General features: G+C 40.7%; 1 protein-coding gene across 2 annotated transcripts; it reads left to right on the plus strand.

Annotated features, from left to right (window-relative positions):
- Positions 1–1,935: 1,935 nt before the first annotated feature.
- LOC121393651 (multiple coagulation factor deficiency protein 2 homolog) lies at positions 1,936–25,075 on the plus strand. Of its 2 annotated transcripts, none has more exons than XM_041562700.1 (4): positions 1,936–2,203; positions 17,438–17,524; positions 19,807–19,931; positions 24,818–25,075. In XM_041562700.1, the coding sequence occupies exons 1-4, from the start codon at positions 2,049–2,051 to the stop codon at positions 24,970–24,972; spliced, it is 522 nt and encodes a 173-aa protein (XP_041418634.1). In that variant the 5' UTR covers positions 1,936–2,048; the 3' UTR covers positions 24,973–25,075. The 2 variants fall into 2 exon arrangements, with proteins under 2 accessions (XP_041418634.1, XP_041418635.1); XM_041562701.1 differs by lacking the exon at positions 1,936–2,203 and adding an exon at positions 2,529–2,739.
- The last annotated feature ends 415 nt before the right edge of the window (positions 25,076–25,490 follow it).

Below are 25,490 nucleotides of genomic sequence, written 5' to 3' on the forward strand. Positions count from 1 at the left end.
TTTGCTGGGGATATATCTCCTTTCTGCTCACATAGTTTTCATTATAACTTTTATATTCCTCTACCCTCACTAAAATGCAGTTGTACACAATTTATTGTAAATCATAGAAGGACATGGGCTTATTTAAGCTTCATGTGTGTTATGTGTAGGGATGCACGAAATCCAGGATTTGGCCAAGATTCTGCCTTTTTCAGCAGGATTTGGATTCTGTCAAATTCAAGTGCTTGGCTTGAACCGAATCCAAAAAAATCACATGACTTTTCGTCACATACAAGGAAGTCAGTCATTTTTTAGCCTTGCGGTTATCTCACCCCCTTGTTTTCTAATTTACATATGCAAATTAGGTTCTGATTCAGTTCAGTATTTGCCAGAATCTTTCGCAAAGGGTTTGGGATTTGGGTGAATCCTAAAATAGTCAATTCAGTGCATCCCTAGTTATGGGATCCCTTATACAGGATCAGTGTCTGGGGGGTCTGGGGCTGCAACCATACACCCCCCCCCCCACCAGTGTACCTTCTTATCTCTTCATGTGGGGGTAGGTTTGGGTGCAGCATTTCAGGCAGCCGTAGGGAGCCGGTCTGGGTCGCTGGAGGCCCACCAGGTTGTTTTCCGCATTTCCTGAAAACCCTGTGCAGAAATCTCATATTCTACTTACTAACATATCTGCAGTAATCCATATTGTGACAAGCTACCCTATTGGGTTTATTTAATATTAATTTTTTATATTGTAAGCAAATTTAGGGCATGGAGATCCAAATTGTGGGAGGGGGAAGAATTATCTGTAAACTCCAAGTCCCAAGCATTCTGGATAATAGATCTTGTATTTGTATGACCAACGCGCATACGCTTGTTACATACAATGCTGGTAAGCAATAAAATAAATACTGTTATTTCCCCCTCAGTACAAAAGATATATATATATATATATATATATATACAAAAATGCGTGTAGTCCGCACACCATGAAGTGGAAATAACCTGGGTGCTAGTCCAAGTGAAGAATGTGTAGCAAGCATAGGATGACAGCACTCCAAGGATTTAACAAGGTATTCCCTGAAGAAAGTTCCTGTGAGGAACTGAAACGTCGGATCTAATAAACCTATTCTATTTTTGACACTATACTCTGCTTGTTAAATCCTTGGAGTGCTGTCATCCTATGCTTGCTATATATATATATATATATATATATATATATATATATATATATATATATATATATATATATATATATATATATATATATATATATATATATATATATATATATATATATATATATATATATATATATATACACACATACACACATACACACACATTCATAATTATATACAAGTAGGGGATCTATTATCCGGACCTGGGGTTTTCTGTATAACTGGTCTTTCCATAATTTGGATCTTCATTCCTTAAGCCTGCAAAATCATGTAAACATTAAATAAACCCAACAGGCTGGTTTTGCTTCCAATAAGTATTAATTATATCTTAGTTTGGATCAAGTACAAGGTACTGTTTTATTATTACAGAGACAAAGGAAATCATGTTTAAAAATTTGGATTATTTGACTATAATGGAGTCTATAGGAGACGACCTTTCCGTAGTTCAGGACTTTCTGGATAATGGGATTCCGAATAACGAATCCCATACCTGTATAACAATTATATATAATAATATGCACAACACAGGAATGGGATCTGTTGTTGGAAATACAGCAACCTTTCTATAACAGGGGGCCCATGCCTTATGGATGTTTAAAAAGCCTTTGGCATCGGGCATTGTCTCTTTAAACTGGAAAATGGCATTGCTGAATTATAGAGCCTTCTGGATAATGGATTTGCAGATAATGGATCCCATACGTCTGTACATGTACTGCCCAGGAGCTTATTAGTTGTTACAGCAATGCATAGACCCTGCTATATCTCGTGGGACTGGGATAGAACTGGTCAGGTGCTGGGAGATTCTATGGGAAACTGGACATCTGTTGGACAGGCCACCTCAGCAGAGCCCTCGAGTCCAGGCACAAGCAGCAGCTGGATCTCTACAGAGAAATAATGGAGAAAACACCTTTTTATTTTCAGTCCTTGGGGATATTTTTGTTAATGATTTGGAATCCAGTGACCAGCATCCCTGAAGACCCAAAGGCATCGCATGTACCCGTCTTTCCTTCCGACATCTTCCACAATAAAACTATCATCACAGACCATCAGTAAGTTACTCCCAGCAATGCTTTCTTACTATCCACTTGTACTTCATAGAACATTCTTCTTTGCTTACAATATCCCTGCACATCTTTCTTTTATTCAGTTAGTATTGTTTTTTTTTTTCTCAATTGAACGTTTATTGAGTTTTCAAAAAAAGAAAGGAAAAATCAGGGGTACAGAAAACAAAAAAGGGTGGGGGGAGAAGACAGTACAAATAATCAAGGTTATAAGCCAATAAACAATCAAAAAAAAAAAAAGGAGGTTACATAAGCTCCAACATAACAGGAAAGTGGGGGGTGGCAGAACAACAGGGTCCCCTGCAACCAACCAGCATTCAGGAGGTTTGCTTGTAATACGCCGACTCTTTAAATGAAAGCCAGCAAAGCCATCTCACACTATAAGTATCATACGAGTCAGATATGAAAAGGGAGAGTTCTTCGAATTTATGGAGTTCGTCAACTTTCAAGTACCAATCCTGTAACGTCGGAGCTAAGTTTTGTTTCCAACGTAATGGAATGAGCATTTTAGCTGCATTTAACAGGTGAGGTTCTATTGTCGAGGTGAAGGTACCAAACGGCTGATCCATATGAAATAATAAAATATATGCCGGGTCATCTGGAATATCATAATGTAAGATTTCCTGCATAGCTTGTCTCACCCCTTTCCAGTAAGGTTTAATAAGCGGACAGGACCAAAAAATGTGTAGTAGGGAGCCCGCATCAGTGCCGCATCTCCAACACCTGTCACTGGTGTTTTTAAAAATATGTTTTAGTCTGGTGGGGGTGTAATACCACCGTGAGATGATTTTATAGTTGGTCTCCTGTATTCTACAGCATCTAGTACTCTTAAGGAGTTTGGTCATAGCGTCAGTGAACTGGCCCCCTGGAAAGTGGACACCTAAATCTGCGGCCCAAGAGGTAACAAATGAAGGGTTGTTCGAATTGCGTGGAAGGCACAACATTTTATAGATTTGTGAAATTGTATGGAGAGGAGGGAGCTCTGCCGAACATAAAAGTTCATATGCGGTCTGTTTCCTACCCAAAATGGAGGTACCTCCTAAACTATGAAAGAAATGTTTGATTTGTGCAAATTTCAGATGGTCAAGCTTCGAAAAGGGCCTGACCCTTTGAAACCGACCTTTGTCAATGAACTCTCCCTTTTCAAGAAAATGAAATAATTGTAGGTTGCCTTCCACCAGCCAATGGGAGAAATACGCTGATTGTTGCCCTATTGGGAAGGCCGGATTATTAATTATCGGTGTAAGTGGAGACGGGAATTGAGTTAATTTAAATTTCTGTCTGCATTTATCCCAAATAAATAGAGTGTGAAGAAGGAGCGGGTGGTCAGTATAGCGAATACGGCGGTACCTGGCATCTAACCATGGAAGGTGCAGTAAATAGCTAAAGGTGGATTGCTGCTCTATCCCAACCCATAACTTGGATTCGGCATGATGAGACCAGTCTACAATTCGACCCAAAACTGCTGCATAGTAGTAAAGTCTGCAATCCGGGAGAGATACCCCTCCCAGTTTCTTGGGTTTTATAAGAGTGTTGTAACTCAATCTACTTTTCTTATTCTGCCATATAAATTTAGAGATAGTTGACTGCAAAGAGTCTAACATTTGTTCCGAGACCGGGAGGGGGAGAGATTGGAATATGTACAAAATGCGGGGAATAATATTCATTTTGACAACATTAATCCTGCCAAACCACGAAATAGGCTTGTCAATCCACGAGTCAAGGTCTCTATTAATAGCCGTCAATAGCACTTTGAGATTACTTAGCATCCAGTCGTTATAGTCCTTGGTAATTTTAAGCCCCAGGTACGTAATGTGAGACTGGGACCACTTATAAGGAAAATTTTGCGATAGGGCCTGTACCGTTCTAGGAGATAAAGAGATATTTAGTGCCAGAGACTTGGAAAAGTTGATCTTAAAGTTACTAAAATAGCCGTAGTGAGTCAATAACTGGTTCAAAACCGGTATAGAGACAATAGGTTGCGTAATGAAAAAAAGAAGATCATCAGCATAGGCTGCGGTCTTGTGATGTTGGCTGTTAATAGAGACCCCATTTATATCAGGACTCGAGCGAACATGACAAAGAAATGGCTCTAAAGCAAGGATAAAGAGAGTCGGGGATAAGGGGCAGCCCTGCCTAGTGCCATTGCGAATATCTATGAAATTGGACAGTTGACCATTAACTCGCACTCTGGCAATGGGGTTATTGTAAAGAGAGTGTATCCAAGACAATGTCTTTGGGCCGAATCCAGGCAAGAAAACATGTAGGACCAATTAACACGGTCAAAGGCCTTTTCCGCATCTGTGGATAACAGCATCAAGGGTAAATTGTGAGTTTTTGACCAATGTAGAATGTTGATAAGTTTATTGGTGTTATCTCTACCTTCCCTGCCTTTTACAAAGCCAACCTGTTCCGGGTTTACAATTTTTTGGAGTACGGTATTGATCCGATTAGCTAGAATCTTCGCAAGGAGTTTAACATCCCCATTTATTAACGAAATGGGCCTATAACTACCAGGATCGTTTGGGTGTTTCCCAGGCTTCAACAGGAGACTAATATGCGCTTCTAGGGATTGTTTGTGAAATTGGGAATCGTGTTGGATATCCTGAAAAGCTATAAGTAGTTTGGGAAGTAAACAATCTTTAAACGTTTTATAGTACAGGGTAGTCAGGCCATCCGGTCCGGGTGCCTTTCCTGTCGGTGTGTGTTGGAGAGCTAACTCTAACTCAGCCAAAGTCAGATCGGCGTCCAAAATATCTGCGTCCATGGAGGATATGCGTTTCATATTGGAAGAGAGCAAGAACTCCTGTAAGGAGCGACCATATTCCGGCACATCCTCCATAGAGTTATCTGGTAACTGGTATAGTTTCTTATAGAACAACTCAAAAGCCTCGGTTATCAGCTCTGGAGTATGTACAATGAGACCAGTGGCTTTCTTAATAGCCGGGATAAAATTCTTACCCTGTTTATGCTTTAGGACTCTAGCCAATAAACGGCCACATTTGTCTCCATGTTCGTACAATCTATGCCTAAAAACAGTGATCGCTTTCTGAGTAAAAAAGTTGAGATGTCCAGATAGGGCTTTCCTAGCTTCAGTTAGTTCTGTAAGAATAGCTGGGCAATGTGTTATTTTATGATTGTTCTCTAGTGTCTGTATCTTAGAGATGAGGTCATGTCTGGTCTTTTCCCTGCCCTTTTTCAGTCTGGCCCCATGTTTAATAAGGTGTCCCCGGATCACACATTTGTGGGCTTCCCAGCATGTCAAGGGCGAAACGTCAGGGGTGAGGTTCTCAGCAAAATAATGAGACAACTGTGTCAGTAAATCTTGCCGTATCGTTGCATCCTGCAAAAGGGATTCATTGAGTCTCCAGACACCCTGTTTGGATGTGGGGAGGGGAGTACGTAGTGCCAAAGTTATCATGGAATGGTCTGACCAGGTTCTGGTGAGAATATCACTAGCTATGACAGTGTCTAGAGCAGAATGGGACAGAAAGATATAGTCAATTCTCGTATAAATGTTGTGTCTGTTGGAGTAGAAAGAGTAGTCCCTTTCAGTGGGATACAGAATGCGCCATGGGTCTGTGAGTTGAAGGGAATGAAGACGTTGTCTGCAGCACGCCAGAAGCCGGGAAGTTACCCTAGATTTGCCTGTAGAGCAATCTAGTTGAGGCTCTAGTGGCAAATTAAAATCACCTCCCACCACTAGGGTGCCCTCCGCAAACAACGTCAGAGCATCAGTTATTCGTATAAGTTCCTGGTCCTGATTAATATTAGGCAGGTATAGATTGGCAAAAGTATAATTACGTCCCATATAAATGCCTTTCAAAAATATGTATCTTCCCGCTACATCACTTTTCCTGTCCGTCACAGAAAAACCAAAATTACTGGAGAAAGCAATAGCAACTCCACGTGTTTTAGTAGGTTGTGGTCTACTAGCGTAGAGTTCAGGGAAATGTTTGTTATTCCACCGAGGCACTGCACCTTCTTTAAAATGTGTCTCCTGGATAAAAATAACATTGGCTTTCTGCCTTTGGAGATCGGATGATAGCAAAATGCGCTTTTGCGGGGAATTTAAACCATTGGCGTTGATACTAACAATCTTAAAGGAGCTGATTCGTTTTGGAGACTTTGATAGAGTGACAGGCATGAAGTAAAACTCTTAAAGAGTGGCGAATAACAGAATATGGACGTGCAGAGGAATAGGGAAGTGAGGGAGAAAGGTGAGGGAAGGGGGAGTGAAATACGTCGCTACAAGAGGTAGGCCCAAAGCACTACTCCTGTAGGGTGGCAGGTGACGTGTGAGGGGGGCGGGTCTGGTTGTGAGTCTGAGGGTCTGTAATATACGAGAGGGAGGGCCCCCGCCTCCGGTGTCCCGGCCAGCACTCAAGTACCAGGTCATATAGGGACTCAACAAGAGAAAACTGAACAATTGTCGAAACATAACAAGCAGGAACAATAGAGGCTGTGTATAGTAAAGTATAGTTACACTGTGTAAGTACAGTAACACCATATTGAAGTGCATAGCAAGGCCAGTAGGGATAAGAGAGAGAGGAAAAATGAGAACAGTAGGGGAGAGAAGAGAGGGGAGAGGGAGGAGAGAAGAGAGAGAGAGAGAGAGGGGAGAAGGGAAAGGAGAGGAAAAAAAAAAAAAAAAAGGGGGGAGGGGGGAGGAGGAGAAGATACAGAAAAGGTGGACAAGGAGTAGGAAATATATAGGCAGATAATATATACAACAGTCCAGGAAGCTGGTAATATCAACAAAGCAAGATAGAGAAACCCAAAATGCTAATTCCCGTGCAGGGAGACATGATAGTGACAATACAGTGCATTGAGAGGGTCTGACTTACACATGATAGCGGCATGTTGATAAAGCTGACCATTGTCAAGGTGTCATGGATCACAGGAAAAGGGGCGGCAGCCAAAGAGCGAGGGAAGGACAAAACCTAAAGAGACAGGGACGTGGGCGGAAAGGGAAAGAGAGAAGAAAAGAAGGAAAAAAAAAAAAAAAAAAAGGGGGGGGGAAAGAGTTGGGATGGAAGGGAGTAAGGAGATAGAGTCCCTATAGGTATGCCAAGCCTTACAGGTCAAGCCATGGAGAATGCAATGTAAATGACATAGAACTGTTGTTACAACTTCTAACTGCAATTATAAACTATCAGGTCACGATGCTGGGTAGAGGCAGCATGAGACCCGCTGGAGTAAAGAATAAAGCGAAGCATCAAACACAGTCAGTGAGCTAATTCTAACAACAAGGTATTGTAGGGATCTGGCCGTAACCAAAGTGTTCTTTGCAGATAGTGGAGAGATTCTAATCGTCCAGCTGGGAAGACGACCAAAAATTCCAGCATAATTGCAAGGTGACGTACAGAACTATCCCCAGCGATTCAGAAAGTGGAGGCAGACAACGATCTGCACATAGTAGAGGCCATCTGTATTCAGTGACAGCAGACAAAAAAAAACAAAAAAAAAAAATTTGTCTATTAAAGTAACAGCCACACCAAAACTTAGTAACTCAAAAGATAAGGCCTGCAGACTGAGGAAACCATGACCCAGCATCATGAGAGCCAGACAAGATAGTACATACGGAGTATGTAAGGTGGGGCAGGTGAGCTCGCCTCATAGTGTAAATCGCCACAAACCGCCTTACCATATCCTCAGGTAGCGAGTGGCAGGTCTGGAGAGGCCAAGGCTATGTCGGTATTAGGCGAAACCGCAGGCTGGTGGATGGGCCCAGGAGCAGCCGATGGTTCGTCTGGGTATACATATCTGCGCCATTCCAATATATCCATGTTTGGTAGGCCCAGCGAGCGTAAAAAAAGCAGGTGCATCAGAGGGATCACGAAGGGAGTGTGTCTTGCCATTACTGTGTGCCAATAAAGCAAAAGGGAAGCCCCATTTATAGGGGACGTTCCGTTCCCTCAGGGATTGCACCACAGTACGCAACATGCGTCGCTGGAGAACCGTGGAATACGCCAGGTCTTGATAGATCTCAATGGTGGATCCTTCGAGCTGTACTATTTTAGCCTCCCTCGCCTTACGTAGTATAGCTTCCTTCGTGGTAAAGTTATGAAAGGCACATAGAACGTCCCTGGAGGTATTAGGACGGCCGCCAGTAACTCTATGAAGCCTGTCAATCAATACGGCAGTCTCTTTCTCCTGACCCAGGAGATGATTAAACAGAGCAGTCAGAGTAGGCCGTAAATCTGCAGCACTTACTTCAGGTGGTATGCCCCGTATGCGAATATTGCAGCGTCGGCTGCGGTTCTCCGCGTCCTCCAACATGCGCCGCATGTTAAATATATGTCGGGCTTGTGTATCCAGCCTGGAAGAGGTTGACGCGACTGCCTGCGAAAGGTCGGTGTGGCGGTCTTCCAGATCCCGGAGTTTAGCAGCAACACCATGTATCTCCGACTTGAGGACTTGTGTCTCTCGCTGCTGGCTCGATTTAATTTCCGTTAATAAGGCCACAAGATCGTCTTTTTGCGGAAGTGCTGCAATCAGCGCTAACAAAGTGGCGGTGTCTGTAGTAGGAGGATGGGCAGGTACCTCTACCGCGTGGCTAGGCTGTTCACCATCAGAGGCCTCTGCGTCCGCCATTTTAGAGGTCTCGTCCTCAGCAGGCGACGGAGGGTTTTTCGTAAAAAAGTGGCCGATTTCCTTATCTTTTTTTGTTGAGGATGGTTTCTGAGATGCTGTAGTGGAGGTCGCTCTTTGATTTCTCCGCATCTTTGTAAAATCTTATAGAATACTGGCCCAAGAGCAGCGAAGAGCGGGAGCCCAGCCAAAACACGTCCGTCCTAGACCGCCATCAAACCACGCCCCCCAGTTAGTATTGTTTTGTATTAAAGGGGGCATCATCTTTCCATGTGTGTGCAATACAGATGCATGTGGATTCCCAAATGAGAATTCTCCCAACTAGACCTGTCAATTACACAGAGAATAACGTGCCATATTGTAAATTATAAGGATATTATAAGTCACTGGGGAGTTTCATGACCATATACCAGGCCGATTGCCGAGTCCTAGTACATTATTTATCATAATACACAAGATTCAGAAATTATATTACTAAGCACCAATTATAAGGATATAATTCTCATAGTATTCGTGTGTCTCGTGTATTTCATTGCATTTTAATTGGGAGCCTGCACCTTTTGGAATCCCTTGTTGTTTGCTGGATTGATACTGGCCTACTCAATTACTGTGGTGCCCACCAAACACTAGTACAGAGGGCACCCATAAGGTAGCAAATCATTTCTTGTGGTGCCAGGACAGTTCTCGTAGCTTGAATACATAAAGCATTGTGGTGAAGGGAATACCCTGCAAATGCCTGATATATACAACTTGCAATCAAATCATATTAAAGGGGTGGTTTACCTTTGTTAACATTTAGAATGATATAGAATGGATAATTCGAAGCAACTTTTCAATTTCCCTTCATTTTTCCTTTTTTATGGTTTAAATCTAATCTAAAAACAAATGCTTTGTAAGGCTACAAATGTATTGTTATTGATACTTTTTATTACTCATCTATTCAGGCCTCTCCTATTCATTGAAATTGCAAACTGGAGAGCTGCTGAATAAAAGGCTAAATAACTCGAAAACAACAAATAATGAAACAGATTATATTGCAAATAGTCTCAGAATATCACTCTCTACATCATACTAAAAGTTCATTTAAAGGTGAACAACCAATAGTTACAAAGTCCATCAAGTTCAACCCCTCCAAATGAAAACCCAGCATCCATACACACACCCCTCCCTATTTTCACATAAATTCTATATACCCATATCTTCCAGAGAAAACAACCCCAACTTTGACAGTCTACCCTCATAATTTAAGTCTTCCATCCCTCTAACCAGTTTAGTTGCACTTAGTCTCTGCACTCTCTCCAGCTCATTTATATCCCTCTTAAAGTGGACCTGTCACCCAGACACAAAAATCTGTATAATGAAAGTCCTTTTCAAATTAAACATGAAATCCAATTTCTATTTTTTATTAAAGCATTCATAGCTGTTGTAAGCTCATTTAAACATCTCAGCTGTCAATCAAATATTGTCTGCCCCTCCTCTATGCCATGGGCATAGAGGCGGGGCAGGCAATTACTTTCACTTTCCATTCAGCACTTCCTAGATGTCACTGCTCTCCCCACATTCCCCCAGTTCTCTTTAACATTTAATTGTTTAGCCAGTGCATGGAAATGGATAGCGGGTCCCCCATTCTGGTGTACAAACAAAGATTCTGAGATGATACAAGGCTTTCCTTAAAAAGTGTCCACAAAATGGCTCCTGCCTGCTTGCTATCATTTTGAATTCCCAGACTGAAGGAAACAAGATTCAAATAATTTATATAGTGTAATTAAAGTTCATTTTGCTTGACTAATGTGATAAAATAGGATTTTGAATAATTTTTTTGGGTGACAGGTCCCCTTTAAGGACTGGAGTCCAAAACTGAACTGCATACACCAGATGAGGCCTTACCAGGGACCTATAAAGAGGCATAATTATGTTTTCATCCCTTGAGTTAATGCCCTTTTTTATGCAAGACAGAACTTTATTTGCTTTAGTAGCCACAGAATGACACTGTCCCGAATTATAAACTTATCTACAAAACCCCTAGATCAGGGGTGTCCAAACTTTTTACAACGAGGGCCAGATTTGGTGAGGTGAAATTGTGTGGGGGCCGACCATTCATCCTGACATGCTGGATCCCAGGCAAAATGAAATGTGAAGCCACTGCAATTTATGGTATCTCTCTGTACAGACTATGAGCAAATTTAGGGGCTGTTCCTGCTGAATTGTGCTTAGTACAGGGAATACCTATGCTGCCATAGTTTTAGTCATTTGTAGATTAAAGAGATAACCGTAAGCTGTCTAATACCCTAAAAGACAAGAATATGAGTGAGAGACACTGCCAATATATATATATATATATATATATATATATATATATATATATATATATATATATATATATACACATATATTTAATGAAACATCCACCAATTAATAACCTTACATTGCTACCCTCCTCCCTTGTTTATTGCAAGGCACGGCCAGCTTCTAAGACTGCCTCGGTAGATGGAAATTTAATTTGAGGGTTCTGGCATGTTTTACTTAAGACAGCAGGGCCCACCACCTAAGGGTATCAGTCAGACAGAGAGCTGAAAGCCCAGAGATGCGCGCATGCGGCAGGCCACTTGACTTTACCTCAATGTGCGCATGAACCCGGAAGATACGGCAGACCACTTCACTTTACCTCCGAAGTGCGCAGGGGCCCGGAACCCGGAAGATGCTGGGGGCAGGTGATGTTTCTCTCCATCCTGAGCCGGCCGCCCGGCAACCTTCAGATAGGCGGGCCCTGATTGGCAGCAGTCTGGAAGTGGAGGATATCGCGTCTTCCATCCATTGCCCCGGGCCCCTTAAATCAGGCGGGCCCTAGCCAACTGCCTAATCCGACCCTGGCTGCGGGCCAATTCAAAATGGACCGCGGGCCGCAGTTTATATTATTTCTGCCAAAGTGCATAACCTTGCATTTATCAACATTGAACCTCATTTTCCAGTTTGCTACCCAGTTTTCCAGTTTAGACAAATCACTCTGCAGTGGCAGCATCCTGCATGGAACCTATAGTTCTGCACAATTTAGTATCATCTGCAAAAATAGAAACAGTACTTTCAATGCCCACCTCCAGGTCATTAATAAACAAGTTGAAAAGCAAGGGACCTAGTACAGAGCCCTGAGGTACTCCACTAACAACACTGGTCCAATTAGAAAATGTTCCATTTACCACCACTCTTTGTAGTCTATCTTTTAGCCAGTTCTCTATCCAGGTACAAATACTATGTTCCAGGCCAACATTCCTTAATTTAACCAGTAACCTTCTGTGTGGCACTGTATCAAATGCTTTAGCAAAGTCTAAGTAAATCACATTCACTGCCCTCCCAGAATCGAGGTCCCTACTTACCTTCTCATAAAAAGAAATTAAGTTAGTCTGGCAAGATCTATTACGCATAAAACCTTGCTGGCACCAACTCATAATATTATGATTTGCTATGAAGTCCAGTATCTTATCCTTTATTAACCCTTCAAAAAGCTTTCCTACCACTGACGTCAGACTAACTGGCCTATAGTTTTGAGGCTGAGAACCGGATCCCTTTTTGAATAGAGGCACCACATTAGCAATTCACCAGTCTGTCGGCACTATGCCAGGCCTGAATGAATCCTGAAAATTAAGTAAAGAGGTTTGGCAATCACAGAGCTAAGCTCGCTAAGTACCTGGGATGAATACCATCTGGGCCCGGACCTTTGTTAATCTTAACATGTTCTAGTCTCTTTTGAATTTCCTCATGTGTGAACCATGCATCATTAGTTGTATTACTAGAATTGGGACTATTAAGAAGGAAACCTTCAGTAACTGGTTCCTCATTTGTGTAGACAGACGAAAAATATGAGTTCAGAATCTCAGCTTTTTTTTGTTCTCATCAACCAGCTGACCACCCTCTGATACTAAAGGTCCCACCCCTTCCTGCTTAATTTTTTACTATTAACATATTTAAAAAATTATTTTGGATTCTTTTTACTGCTTGCTGCAATATCCTTTTCCATATTGATTTTAGCTTGCCTTATAGCTTTTTTTGCATGATTTATTGGCCATCTTATAAATGATTTGGCTGTCCTAGCTAACTTGAAAGCCTTAAAAACTTTTTTTCTTACCCACCTCAACACCAACAATTCTATTGAACCTAAAAGGTTTTGCTTTGCAACGACGTTCCTTACTAACAAGGGGAATATACTGACATATATTTATTAAGCAGCATTTTAAAGACTTCCCATTTTTGTTCTGTGTTTAACCCTGTGAAAAGCATTTCCCACTTAATATGTTGCAGAGATGCCCTTATACTGTCAAAGTTTGCACGTCTGGAATTTAGAATCTCAAAGGAGACCATGTTATGATCACTATTCCCTAAATGCTCCCCCACACAAAAGTTAGAGATGAGTTCAGTATTGTTAGTTATTACAAGGTCCAAAAGAGAGTTATTCCTAGTAGGTTCTTGAACGAGCTGGAATAAAAAGTTATCATTCAGCATATTTACAAACCTACTAGCTTTTTCTGTCTTGGCAACCCCATTACCCCAGTCAATGTCTGGATAATTGAAGTCACCCATAGCCACAACTTGACCCAGCTGTGAAGCCGCTTGTATCTGCAAGAGTAGCTGGGCTTCATACTCGTCACTTATACAAGGTGGTTTATAACACACACCAATGATAATTCTTTTTGTTACCTTTTGCCCAATCAAAATCTCAAACCAGAGGGATTCTACACCCTCACCAGTGCCAGCAATCCCTCTGTCCATCCTAAAAAAGGTGTAATCAGTTATACCAATTATTACAGGCAGGCCCGGACTGTAAATCTGTGAGTTCTGGCAAATGCCAGAGGGGCTGCTGTAAGATGCCATAGAAAGTGACTATTAAGAGGGCTGGTGGAGGCTGTTTGGGCCTCTGTGTAATAGAAATGCCAGGGCCTATTTTGACTCCCAGTCCAGTCCTGAGTACAGGTGGAATTGCCATTCTCAAAATGGCAGATAGCATCTGACCTGTTGTTGCAGTAATTTATACATTACACACATTGCCCACCTGCCCAGCAGTTACCTTGTGCATATCCCTCTCTGAAGAAATCCATGCCATGCCATTTCATCCGTAAGGTGGCCATACGTGGGCAGATCATTTGCAGAGGTTGCCACACAAATGGATCTTGCACAGATATACCACATTGAGTGGGTGATATTGGGCTGATCTGATCGTGGGCCCTAGGGCCCAATGATCGGCTCACAAAGCCTGGAATGCTGTTGGTGGGATAGAGGACTGCATCAACGAACCAATGTGGTCCTCAATCAGACAGGAATTTTAAGCCTGCTTGATCGATGTCTGGCTGACTTTCGGCGGAAGCCTGACGAAGGGCCCCGTATACTGCCCGATAAGCGGCTAGCTTTGTCTGTCAAGGTTTCTGAGGAAGTGCGTAGACACGAAAAGCATCAGACCTCGGACGCTTGATTGTAAATCGAATGCATTAATAAAACATATACACTTTTAACTTGAATGCTGAAGTTGGCTGTTTCTGTGGAGATCCGGCTGCTACAATTGGTGGTTTTCGATAATACCATTTTTCTTAGCAACGGACTCGGGGAAGCTGCACCCAGGTCAGGACAATGATCCGGTAAGCTATACATTTACTGGGTACTACCTAAGGTTTTTTAAAAGGGGACGGCGAGCAGCCCGAAAGACTTTACATTCAGGTTTGCCTTCCTGGTGCTAGTGATTACCTGATTAACAAGGAAACACATTTATTCTTGTGGGTACTGGGAATACTGATGGATGCGTTAGCTTTTATTGGCCCACGTATGACCACCTTAATGCTGGAAGTTTTTCTGCCACACATAGTGCCAGATTGAATTTATAATTCAATATATTGCTCCAATGGCATGTGGGCAGATTTGGGCAATTGGAGTGCTGGTGAGAGAATGTATTACTCCCATTAATAAGACATAGCCTGTATCCATGGCAAAGGTTAAAGGGATGCACACATTTAGCCCTGTGGTACAAGATATCTGTACATACTAAATCCTTTCTCCCCAGCTGCCTTCAATTGTATTAATTTGAATAGCATTAAAGCATCTCTACTTTCAATGTATTTTACAGCTCAATATATTGAGATTTGGCTCTTTCTCTTTTCTCACCATGTCCACTGAAACAAAAGGGCTGATTTTCCAATATAGGTGCTAACTAGCACAAGGGCAGTTGCCAGTAGCAACCAATCGAGTCTTTATTCCTGAATGATTGTCTGTCCCCATGAATACACAGCAGCTTATTCATCTAAACTATAGGAGTGTTTTGTCAGTACATTATATTTAAATGCATATAAAATGCTTTTACATATTACATTCCTGCCCTGCAATACATGGCATTGAATTGCTGAGAAGTACAGAACATCTCTACTTTGATCTTTGGTTTGAAATCCTGTTTGTTTAATATAAAAAACAATAATAACATTTAAACAGAACATTTCTAATCTTTTCTTCCGGCTACATTACAAAATAATGTGATTGTTATATGAACGGCCTTCATTTCTTGCTTATCTGGGACTGACTGGCTCCACACACCTAAGGTTTTTAACAGAATTTGAGCTGCCTGTAAAGCACGTGTAACCTTTGAGCACATTCCTCTACATACCGAAGAACAATATAGCAAGCACAATATAGCAAGCACAATATAGCAAGCACAACATGTGCCAAGAGTACGACTCCTTCCATAATAATATCTTGGATGTGATTCATTAGCCCTGGCCTTCATGCAAGTGAGAGTGGATAACATTGAAAAGGAAAGCATCGCCTAAAAATCCTTGTAATATGGTGATTGGAGCAGGGGCGTAACTAGAGGAAGCAGACCCTGCAGTTGCAGGGGGGCCCAGGAGTGTAGGGGGCCCAGTGAGACCCTAATTAATTAGCAATTTTAATATATCTTGGTAAAATAGGCCAACTTATAAATATTTTGGGGCCCTAAATTGAATTTGCTATGGGGCCCAGTAACAACTAGTTACGCCACTGGATTGGAGACAGCCAGTAATAAGCAGAACAGCAACAGAAATAACCCCCTCATTTTGCACCTGCCATATAGAAGCAGTGGAGTAACCTAGAGGCCTGGGTTTTCCCAAAAATACTTTTCTTTTGTAGTTGTAGCTAAGACTTCAATCTTTTGTCTTCTTCAGTCTGGGCAGTAACATCATGGGGGCAGTATGAATGACAGGCGAGAGGTAATGACGTTTAGGGTTGGGACAATGACAGTGAATTAGTCAATGGGTTAATGACATGATAGTTTGGGGATTGTGAGCACCCTTGGCTGGAGCTTCTGTAAGTGTTGCTCTGTGTTAGCTGGAGGGCTATGTACAGTTTTTATAGGACATTAAAAGATGGCCCTTGCTGTGATTTATTTAGCTCAATCCAGATGTCTCTGAATAACTACCTCCAGGCAAGGATACAGGCAGTATGAGTATACTTTAAAAGGTATCAGTACTGAGAATAACTGGCCCCTGCATTGTAAACATTTCAGATTCATGCTGTAAGGACTGGTATTTTTCACACCTGTAAGATCCTTCCTTGTTCACACCAGTAAGGCCTGTATTGGTCACACTTCAGATTCAGACTGTAATCATATGCATTGTTCACCAGTTTACATTTCATACAGACTGTAGGAGTGCTTTACCCTGCTTGTGTGTGCCATACTCTGCCTGCCCTGCTCTGCCTGTGTGTGCCATACTCAAATGGCATCCAGGCTATGTATAGGGAAGAAGCACACTGACTTATACTGCTGGCATAAACCTTTGTCACATTTTATTGCAGAAGTTGTAGCACCTGAGGAAGGGTTTGGTCCCCGAAAGCTTGTGCTGCAACTTCTTCAATAACATGTGACAAAGGCTTATGCCAGTTTAAGTTGGTGTGCTTCTTCCCTATACATAGCTTGGAGGCAATTGAAATAGGACACCGGTTAAACAACAAATAAGATCTGTAGAACACCGTTATATTCTACAGAGTTTATTTGCTATTTAATTGGCTGCACAGCAGATTATATATATACTACCATATAACTATAGTAAACTATACAAAACACTAGTTTTACCAGTGCAGGGCAACAGATACATTATATCTTAGTTACGTTTAAACATGTTATTGTTTTGGGTGTTGCTGTTCCTGGGAGCAGAGACTCATAGGTGAGGAATGTGGAATGCTTGTCACTCACTGACATCACCAGGTTATGCTAATGAGAAAGAGTCAGCGACTCTCTTGACTCTGCTAGATATACAGGAGAGGAAGTGAGGGAAAGGGGCGGTGCTGGAGGTGATTATTTTTTGGATCCAAAATGTCTAAAAAATGTACTACCTTCAGTTTTTAACTTGTATGATCATATTTATGTAGCAAACCATTTGGGGTTCATCTTTTTTATCCGCATGTTTCATAATAAGAAGATTTCACATTTACCCTGTTCCCTATTTTGTCAGTAATTGTGTCTGTTGCAGTGTTTCTGGTTAAATACATCAGGTACGAGCACTGAGCTGTTCCATGGCACGGGCAGACAGACTGGCACAGTGCTCATTACTCATAGCTCAGCTGTATATAGCATGTTTATCTGCAGGATGAGTAATATCCATACCCTTGTGCTTTACTCTGTAGCCACCTTGAGGATGAACTGAAGCATGAGATTGGGGATATAAACTTGGATAACGTCTCTGAAGATGAACTGGAGTTCTATTACTTCACGTAAGTCGGATCATTAGTAAAATGCTCAGGGTCGGTTCCCGGATTGGGCCGGAGGTCAGAAGCGGAGGGGGTCTGGGCCCACAAAGGCTGGGGCCCACCAGGTTTTTGCCCGGCATCCGCCAGAACAGTCCGAACATATTTTTCACCTACTCATGTTGTTATGTAACATAGAAATATGACATTTGGACTTGCAGATATTTAGGTGTTAAAGGAACAGAAACACCAAAACATTATAGTGTATTTAAGGAATGAAAATATAATGCAGTGTTGCCCTGCACTGGTAAAACTGATCTGTTTGCTTCAGAAACACTACTATAGTTTATATAAACAAGCTGCTGTGTAGCAATGGGGGCAGCCATTTAAAACTGAAAATGAAAAAAGGCAAAGGATACACAGCAGATAACAGATAAACTCTGTAGTATACAATGGGATTAATCAGAACTGTAATCTACTGTGTATCCTGTGCTTGATGGCTGCCCCCATGGCAGCAAAGCGGTTTGTTTATATAAACGATAGTTGTGTTTCTGAAACAAACACACCAGTTTATCCAGTGCAGGGCAACACTACATTATATTGTCACTCCTTTAAAACAATATAATTTTTTGGCGTTACTGTTCCTTTAAGTGCAGTTCAGAATTATGTTTCACTCTCATCGTAGCAACAAACATGAGGGAGTTGGAAGTACACTGAGCCGGCAGGATTCTCTCTGGAAGAGTCTCATGCAATAAAGGGGAAACTGGCCCTAGAAAATCTTAGGAATCTACCTGTGGAATACAATTCCCAGTACATTTTAAACTCTTTATGAGTTATTACTGCTGGAAGTTTTAGTCCATTGTGTAATTATTATTGTTGTGTAATTATTAAGACTTGACTTATAAAGTAGAAGACAATGGTCAGAGCTCCCATGATATAAATATATAAAGACAGATAACTCATGACCTTGTTTATTCAGTAGGGCTAAATGCAAAGTGCTAACAGTCAATGTAATTTACCATGATTCTGTCCACAAAGCAGATTCCCTGAGAATCTTATTGCCCATACCATGAACCAACACAAAGGGGCATATTTATCAAGGGTCCAATTTCGAATTGAAAAAACTGAATTCAAATTAAAAAAAAAAAACAACCGAAATTAAGTCGAAGTTTTTTTTGGTCGAATAGGTCAGTTTTTGACTGAATTGGTCCATATTTGGCTGACTTCGAATTATACGAATCGAAGGAATAGCGCATTCGATCAAATTAGATTCAAAGTTTTCCCCATAAAAAACTTAGATTTTTCAAAGTCCACCAATTGACTCCAATTAGGTTCTAGGAGGTCCCCCATAGGCTAAAACAGCAATTCGGCAGGTTTTAGATGGCGAATGGTCGAATTCAAATTTTTAAAGAGACAGTACATGATAAATTTCGAAATTTAAATGTTTTAATTTTTTGCAAATTCGAATCTAATTTGGAGTATTCCCTAGTCGAGGTACACAAAAATAAATTTACATTTTTTTCATTTGAAAATTCACCTCGACCTTTGATAAATCTGCCCTAAAATGTCCCTCTTGCTGCTAGACTTAAGCTGGGTTATAAATACCGTTATGAAATCTGTTATCTGGAAACCTGTTATGCAGAAAGCTCCAAATTAAAGGAAGGCCCTCTCCAATAGACCCAATTTTAAATAAATAATTCCAATTGCAATGTTTAAAAATGATTTCCTTTTTCTCTGTAATAATAAAACAGTGCCTTGTACTTGATCCCAACTAAGATATCATTAATTCTTATTGGAAGCAAAACAATGCTATACAATTTAATGTTTAAATTATTTTTAAGTAGACTTAAGGTATGGAGATCCAAATTACGGAAACACACCTTATCAGGTCCAGAGCATTCAGAATAACAGGTCCCATACCTGTATTTTGTATGTTGCATTGGTGTGATTATTGGGCTATGCTGCAGGGTATTGCAATTATCATACACAATGTCCAAATGTACTCAGTTTAATAGATGTGATAAAAATAAAAAGTGCAACTGGAACCCTGGAAATGGGAGTGTGCAATTGGAACACTTATCTTGGTGAGTGATGAGATTACCAGTTACAAGTAATAGGTGTTAGGGAATAGTTGCAACTAGGAGCAAGTGCTTTGTATATGGTATTTCTAACACTTTTAGCACCTCCAGTTGCACCCCCATATTATAATAGGACCCCTTGTCTACTGATGTGAAATAACATACAAATATCCGGTATATTGGGGTTCAGTGATGTGGAATTGGGGCAAATGAGCATGTTTTGTTTTGCAGTGTGCATGACTTTGACCACAACAAACTCCTGGATGGGCTGGAGATAATGGCTGCGCTACAGGACTCCCTTGAGCATTATCTTGGGGACGCATTTAGCAAGGAGGATAAAATGAAACACTATATAGGTCAGTAACAAGTACAACATGAAACCAAGCAACTATTAATATGAACTGGGCTGCATTTCGTTCTCTGGTAAATGAAAACATCTGAAGCCACAGGTTACTAGTCCTTGAACTCCATCTGGGCCCCTCGTCTCCTAAAATGTGGTCACATTGCTGATGATCTCTGATATAAAGAAGAATATTTTTGTTCCGTACCACTAAGCGAAATCCATTGCTGTATTTTTCCCCACATACAGGTCCTAGAAGCTGTGAGTCCTACAAATGAACCATTAATGAGGAGAGAAAACATGTTTTAGACAAAAGCCCAATTTATCAGCCAGTGTCTGTGTAGCTGACATCTATAATTTCCACCTGTCACTGCCAACAGGGAGGATCATTTCAGCCTGAAAAGGCAATTATTTAAACCAGAATCCACTGTGATTGAGCAATGTTATGCAGATGCCATAGATGGGACATATTTGCCCGTATTAGAGTATTCTCCGCCAGTACAGGTATGGGACCTGTTATCCAGAATGCTCAGGACCTGGTGATTTCCAGATTTTGAATCTTTCCATAATTTGGATCTTCATACCTAGAATCAAGTCTACTGGAAAATAATTGAAACATTAAATGAACCCAATAAACTGGTTTTGCCTCCAATAAGGATTAATTATATCTTAGTTGGGATCAAGTACAAGGTACTGTTTTATTATTACAGCAAAAAGGAAATCATTTTTTAAAATGTGGATTATTTGGATAAAATGGAGTCTATGGGAGATGGCCTTTCCATAATTCGGAGCTTTCTGGAAAACGGGTTTCCGGATAATAGATCTCATACCTGTAGGGAAACATCTATAGGGACAATATAACTAAACTAAAAGTTTTTATCCAGATTAGGTAACCCATAACAACTAGCGATGGGTGAATAAATTCAGTAGACACGAATTCGAGGTGAATTTCCACATTTCGCCGCAAGCGAATTAGTTCGCAAAACTGCAGCGACAATTCGCCGATAAAAATTGCCGCACGCCAAAATTATTCAGACAGCCATTGACTTTAATGCATTTGGACCAAATAGTCTCATGTATAAAAATTGCGTCAAAATTTACGCGTGTCAAAATTATTTTGACACCCGTTGACTTCAATGTGTTTCCCAAATTTCTCGCCAAAGATTAGCCCATCACTAATAACAACCAATCAGATACTTTCTTCAAACTAAAGACTACTTAACACTCCCTACAGACTGACCATTATGGATTATTGATTTCTCAATATTTACACAGCCCTTGTCAAGTTAGTCAGAGCTCTGTGCATTAACCATACCTTTTCCCTTTAATGTCTTTGGCATCTGTTTACTACAGTTCGTAAAATTGTCTATAATCTCACATTATTGCTGCGAATATTCTTACGATAAAATTAACACTCAGATTTTTGGCTCTCATTTATTTTAATGCATAATCTGCTATAAATCTGGTGGGATTTTTTGGCACCACTGCCAATGGGCACACTAATGAATAGTTTATATAAATTGGTATTTATTAGCAATTTAGGAATTTATTATTAAAGGAGAACTAAAGCTTAAACAAAGAAGTAGTTAGAAATGTTGTACATTATGTTTTGTGCTTCTGTACAAGCCCAAGCCAACCACAGCCCTTTAGCAGTAAAGATCTGTGTCTCCAAAGATGCCCCAGTAGCTCCCCATCTTCTTTTCTGCTGATTCACTGCACATGCTCTGTGCTGCTGTCACTTACTGAGCTTAGGGATCCACTCACAATATACAGTACATATATGATAGAAATGTCACAATATAAGGCTGATTAGTAATTAATACAGATAACTACTTCATGGCAGCAGGGAAACCAGTGCAACTATCAGAATTTAATAATCAGCCCTGTAGCATTAGTTTATATGACATATAAACATCATTTTCTGCTGGACAATTTGTGATCCTAAGGGTAGAACTAGACAAGCGTTTTGGACGCAATTCTGCTGGATGCGATGTGTCAAAACGCAGGCGACAAGTGTCGAATGGTGTCGCAGCGTTCGTCCAACGCGACACGTTTGTCGGATGTAAACACTGCGTCTGTATCCGACAGTCGTCTTGCGTCGGACGAATACTGCAACACCATCCAACATTGCTATTGCTTACCTTGTTTTCCGTTGCATCCAACTTGACGCCTGCGTTTTGGCACAGCGCGTTGCATCCAGCAGAATCGCGTCCAAATGCTCGTCTAGTTCTACCCTAAAGCTTAGTTTCTCAACAGCTGCTCAGAGTGTCTGTGAGTGTCACAGACACTTTCCAAGATGGTGACCCCCTGTGACAAGTTTGAAGTCCTGGATCATTGCTGCTATTGAGAAGCTGAAACTTTAGGCTGGTGCAATAAGATCAGTATATAAAATATGACATTTTTAGCCATATTCATTTTTAGGGGCTAGATCTCCTTTAATAAATTTAATAAAATACATGTATAAGCGAGACAATTTATGTAACATGAATGCAATAATAGGCATTAATATATATATATTTCTGGCGTATTTTATGGCGTAGGTCATTACCACTGTCTATCACACCTTAACAAACGTCTTAATATTTGACACAATGACACATGAAGCTATTTGTCATTCAGCATTTTGTCGTGGCTATTAAATGCCAGAAAATACCTTGCCATAGATGTCTCTGCTTAACACTCAAGTTTTGGAAAAATATGAATGCAAACGGTATTTTTCAGCAATTACCCAATTCAATTGTTTAGCAGAGACAATTCTTAGCATTTGGAAGCCATGACAAAATAGCACAGTGTCAATGCCCTAACAAACATACAATAAAGATGCAGTTATAATAAAATAGAACTTAATGTAAATTTTGCATAACCATTCAAATGTTAACATCATTTATAAAGTGCTAACATATTCTGCAGCACTGCCCAATAAATTGGGTGTATACAGTGAACATGAAAATTGCATACAAAAAAACAACTAAAAACTGATAAGAGGTAAAGAGGGTCTTGCCCAAAAGAGCTTACAATCTAAAAATATTGGTAATTTGAATAAAGGTAAGGTTGAACTGTTAATAACTCTTAACTCTTGAGGCAGGGGAATTTGCATGAAAAGTTAACTCTGCTGTGAATATTTCATTGGGAACAAGAGCTGTGAATGAAGTTCAAAGTAATCTGTCAAATCCAACCGCAGCTTTAATTTATACAGGAGATCAAAAGCAGAGGGGCCATAATAATCCAAGGGAACTGTGATGTGAAGGCAGCTCTCTCTTCCTCTCTCTCTAGAATACAGCTCTGCAGAGATCTTACTTCTCAGGAGATAATGTATAAACAACACCTTTGATTCAATGATTAAATATTCATTTTATGCTTAATGTTAGAAGCTATATATATGCTACATGTTTAGGCATGATGAGCCTATCACTGGGGCCTTTCTTGTCCTTAAAGGGGAAATACACCTTGCATAGCAGTGATACTGGTACACTCCACATTTTCCTAAGCAAATATCCCAGGCTTAAAGGGGATTGTTCAAATTTAAATTACATTTTAGTATGATTTGAATAAGAGACAGGAATATGAATAGGAGAGGGCCTGAATTGAAAGATGAGTAATAAAAAGTAGCAATAATGATAAATGTGTAGCCACATAGAGCATTTGTTTTTTAGATGGGGTCAGTGGCAAGAGTAAAGGTGGCCATACACGGGCCGATAAAAGCTGCCGACAGACCGTGTCGGCAGCTTATTGGCCCGTGTATGGGGGCCCCCGACGGGCTTCCCCGATTGAGATCTGGCCGAAAGTCGGCCAGATCTCGATCGGATGGGATTAAAAATCCCGTCGGATCGCGGCCGCATCTGTTCGTTGATGCGGTCCCGCGATCCGACCGCCCGTTTGGCGAACGCTAGGATCCGATCGTTGGGCCCTAGGGCCCACAATCGGATCAGCCCGATATTGCCCAAGGTGGGCAAGGTGGGCATATCGGAGGGAGATCCGCTCGTTTGGCGACATCGCCAAACGAGCGGATCTATCCGTGTATGGCCACCTTAAGAAGAAGAATGCAAATAATTCAAAAACTATAAAAAAAAAAGAAAAAACGAAGACCAATTGAAAAGTTGCTTAGAATTAGGCATTCTATAACATATTAAAAGTTAGCTTAAAGGTGAACCACTCCTTTACATTAAGGGGCACATTTACTAAGGGTCGAATAGCGAGGGTTAATTAACCCTTGATATTCAACCCTCTAAGTAAAATCCTTCAACTTCGAATATCGAAGTCTAAGGATTTACCGTAAATACTGCGAACGATTCGAAGGATTTTAATCCATCGATCGAATGATTTTCCTTCGATCAAAAAAAGCTTAGAAAACTTATGGGGAAGGTCCCCACAGGCTAACATTGAAGCTTGGTAGGTTTAAAGTGGAGAAGTAGGTAGTCAAAGTTTTTTTTAAAGAGACAGTACTTCGACTATCGAATGGTCAAATAGTCGAACGATTTTTAGTTCGAATCTCTCGAATCGAAGTTGAAGTCATAGTCGAAGGTCGTAGTAGCCTATTCGATGGTCGAAGTACCCAAAAGAAAACTTTGAAATTCTACGTTTTTTTACTTCGAATCCTTCACTCGAGCTTAGTAAATGTGCCCCTTAATGTTTAGTTCTCAATGAGAAGGTTCCCTTCTGGTGCAGTAGCAACGGACTCCTCTCATTGAGATTTTTGAATAAGGTGCGAGATGAACATGCCAAAATAGCACAATAAATTTCCCATGCAAGAAAATAAAAAATATTTTCATATATATATATATATAACAAAGGGAATCAGGGCAATGTATGGTTTATAAAGTAGGGCATAGAGATGTTCAGCATGCAGCTTATTGTATACAGAATACAGTATAAACATGACCAATTTGTGCCTATATTATACAGCTATGACAGATGAAGTTCTGCAGGAAGATGATTTGGACAAAGATGGCTTTTTAACATTTGTGGAGTACATGCACTCTCAGAAGCGAACTGCCAGCCCCACCACCATTCTGGACAAGAACGCCAAGGACAAGACGGGCTCCAAGAAGAGCGACTGATGATTTGCACCAAATTCAATTTCAATGTGGTTGTTCATTTTCCAAACATTTTTGTTAGTTCAGTTGTTATCAGATTGTAAAAATAAATACTTTTTTCAATGGCTTTCCATTTTCTACTCTTCCCCCCCCCCCCCAAAATTGAAGTTTATCGTTTAATGTTCCTGCCTTATTGGTGTTTCAGTCTGGCAGTTTAGTGATTCAAGAGCAGATCCTGAACTGCCTTTAATGAAACTCAGGAATTCTGCTCAGCACGGCCAAAGATAAGAAATGTATCAACTAATGTTTCAATTTAGAAAAGTATACCGAGTCGGCGACCCCTGCCCCGAGCTGCTTCAAAAGGGCATAAGAAAAACTTTAATATTAGAAAAACGGTCACAAATAGAAAATATAAAGTAATTGGAAAAAATTCTTTATTTCCAGTGAAGACAACTGACCTGAAAAATGTGTTGGAAGGTGAACAACCCCTTTAAGTCATCGGATAAAGATCTCACAAATTAAATTATATTCATCCTCCACCT

Source organism: Xenopus laevis, chromosome 5L, assembly GCF_017654675.1.
Source record: "Xenopus laevis strain J_2021 chromosome 5L, Xenopus_laevis_v10.1, whole genome shotgun sequence".
In the NCBI taxonomy this organism is placed as follows: Eukaryota; Metazoa; Chordata; class Amphibia; order Anura; family Pipidae; genus Xenopus; species Xenopus laevis.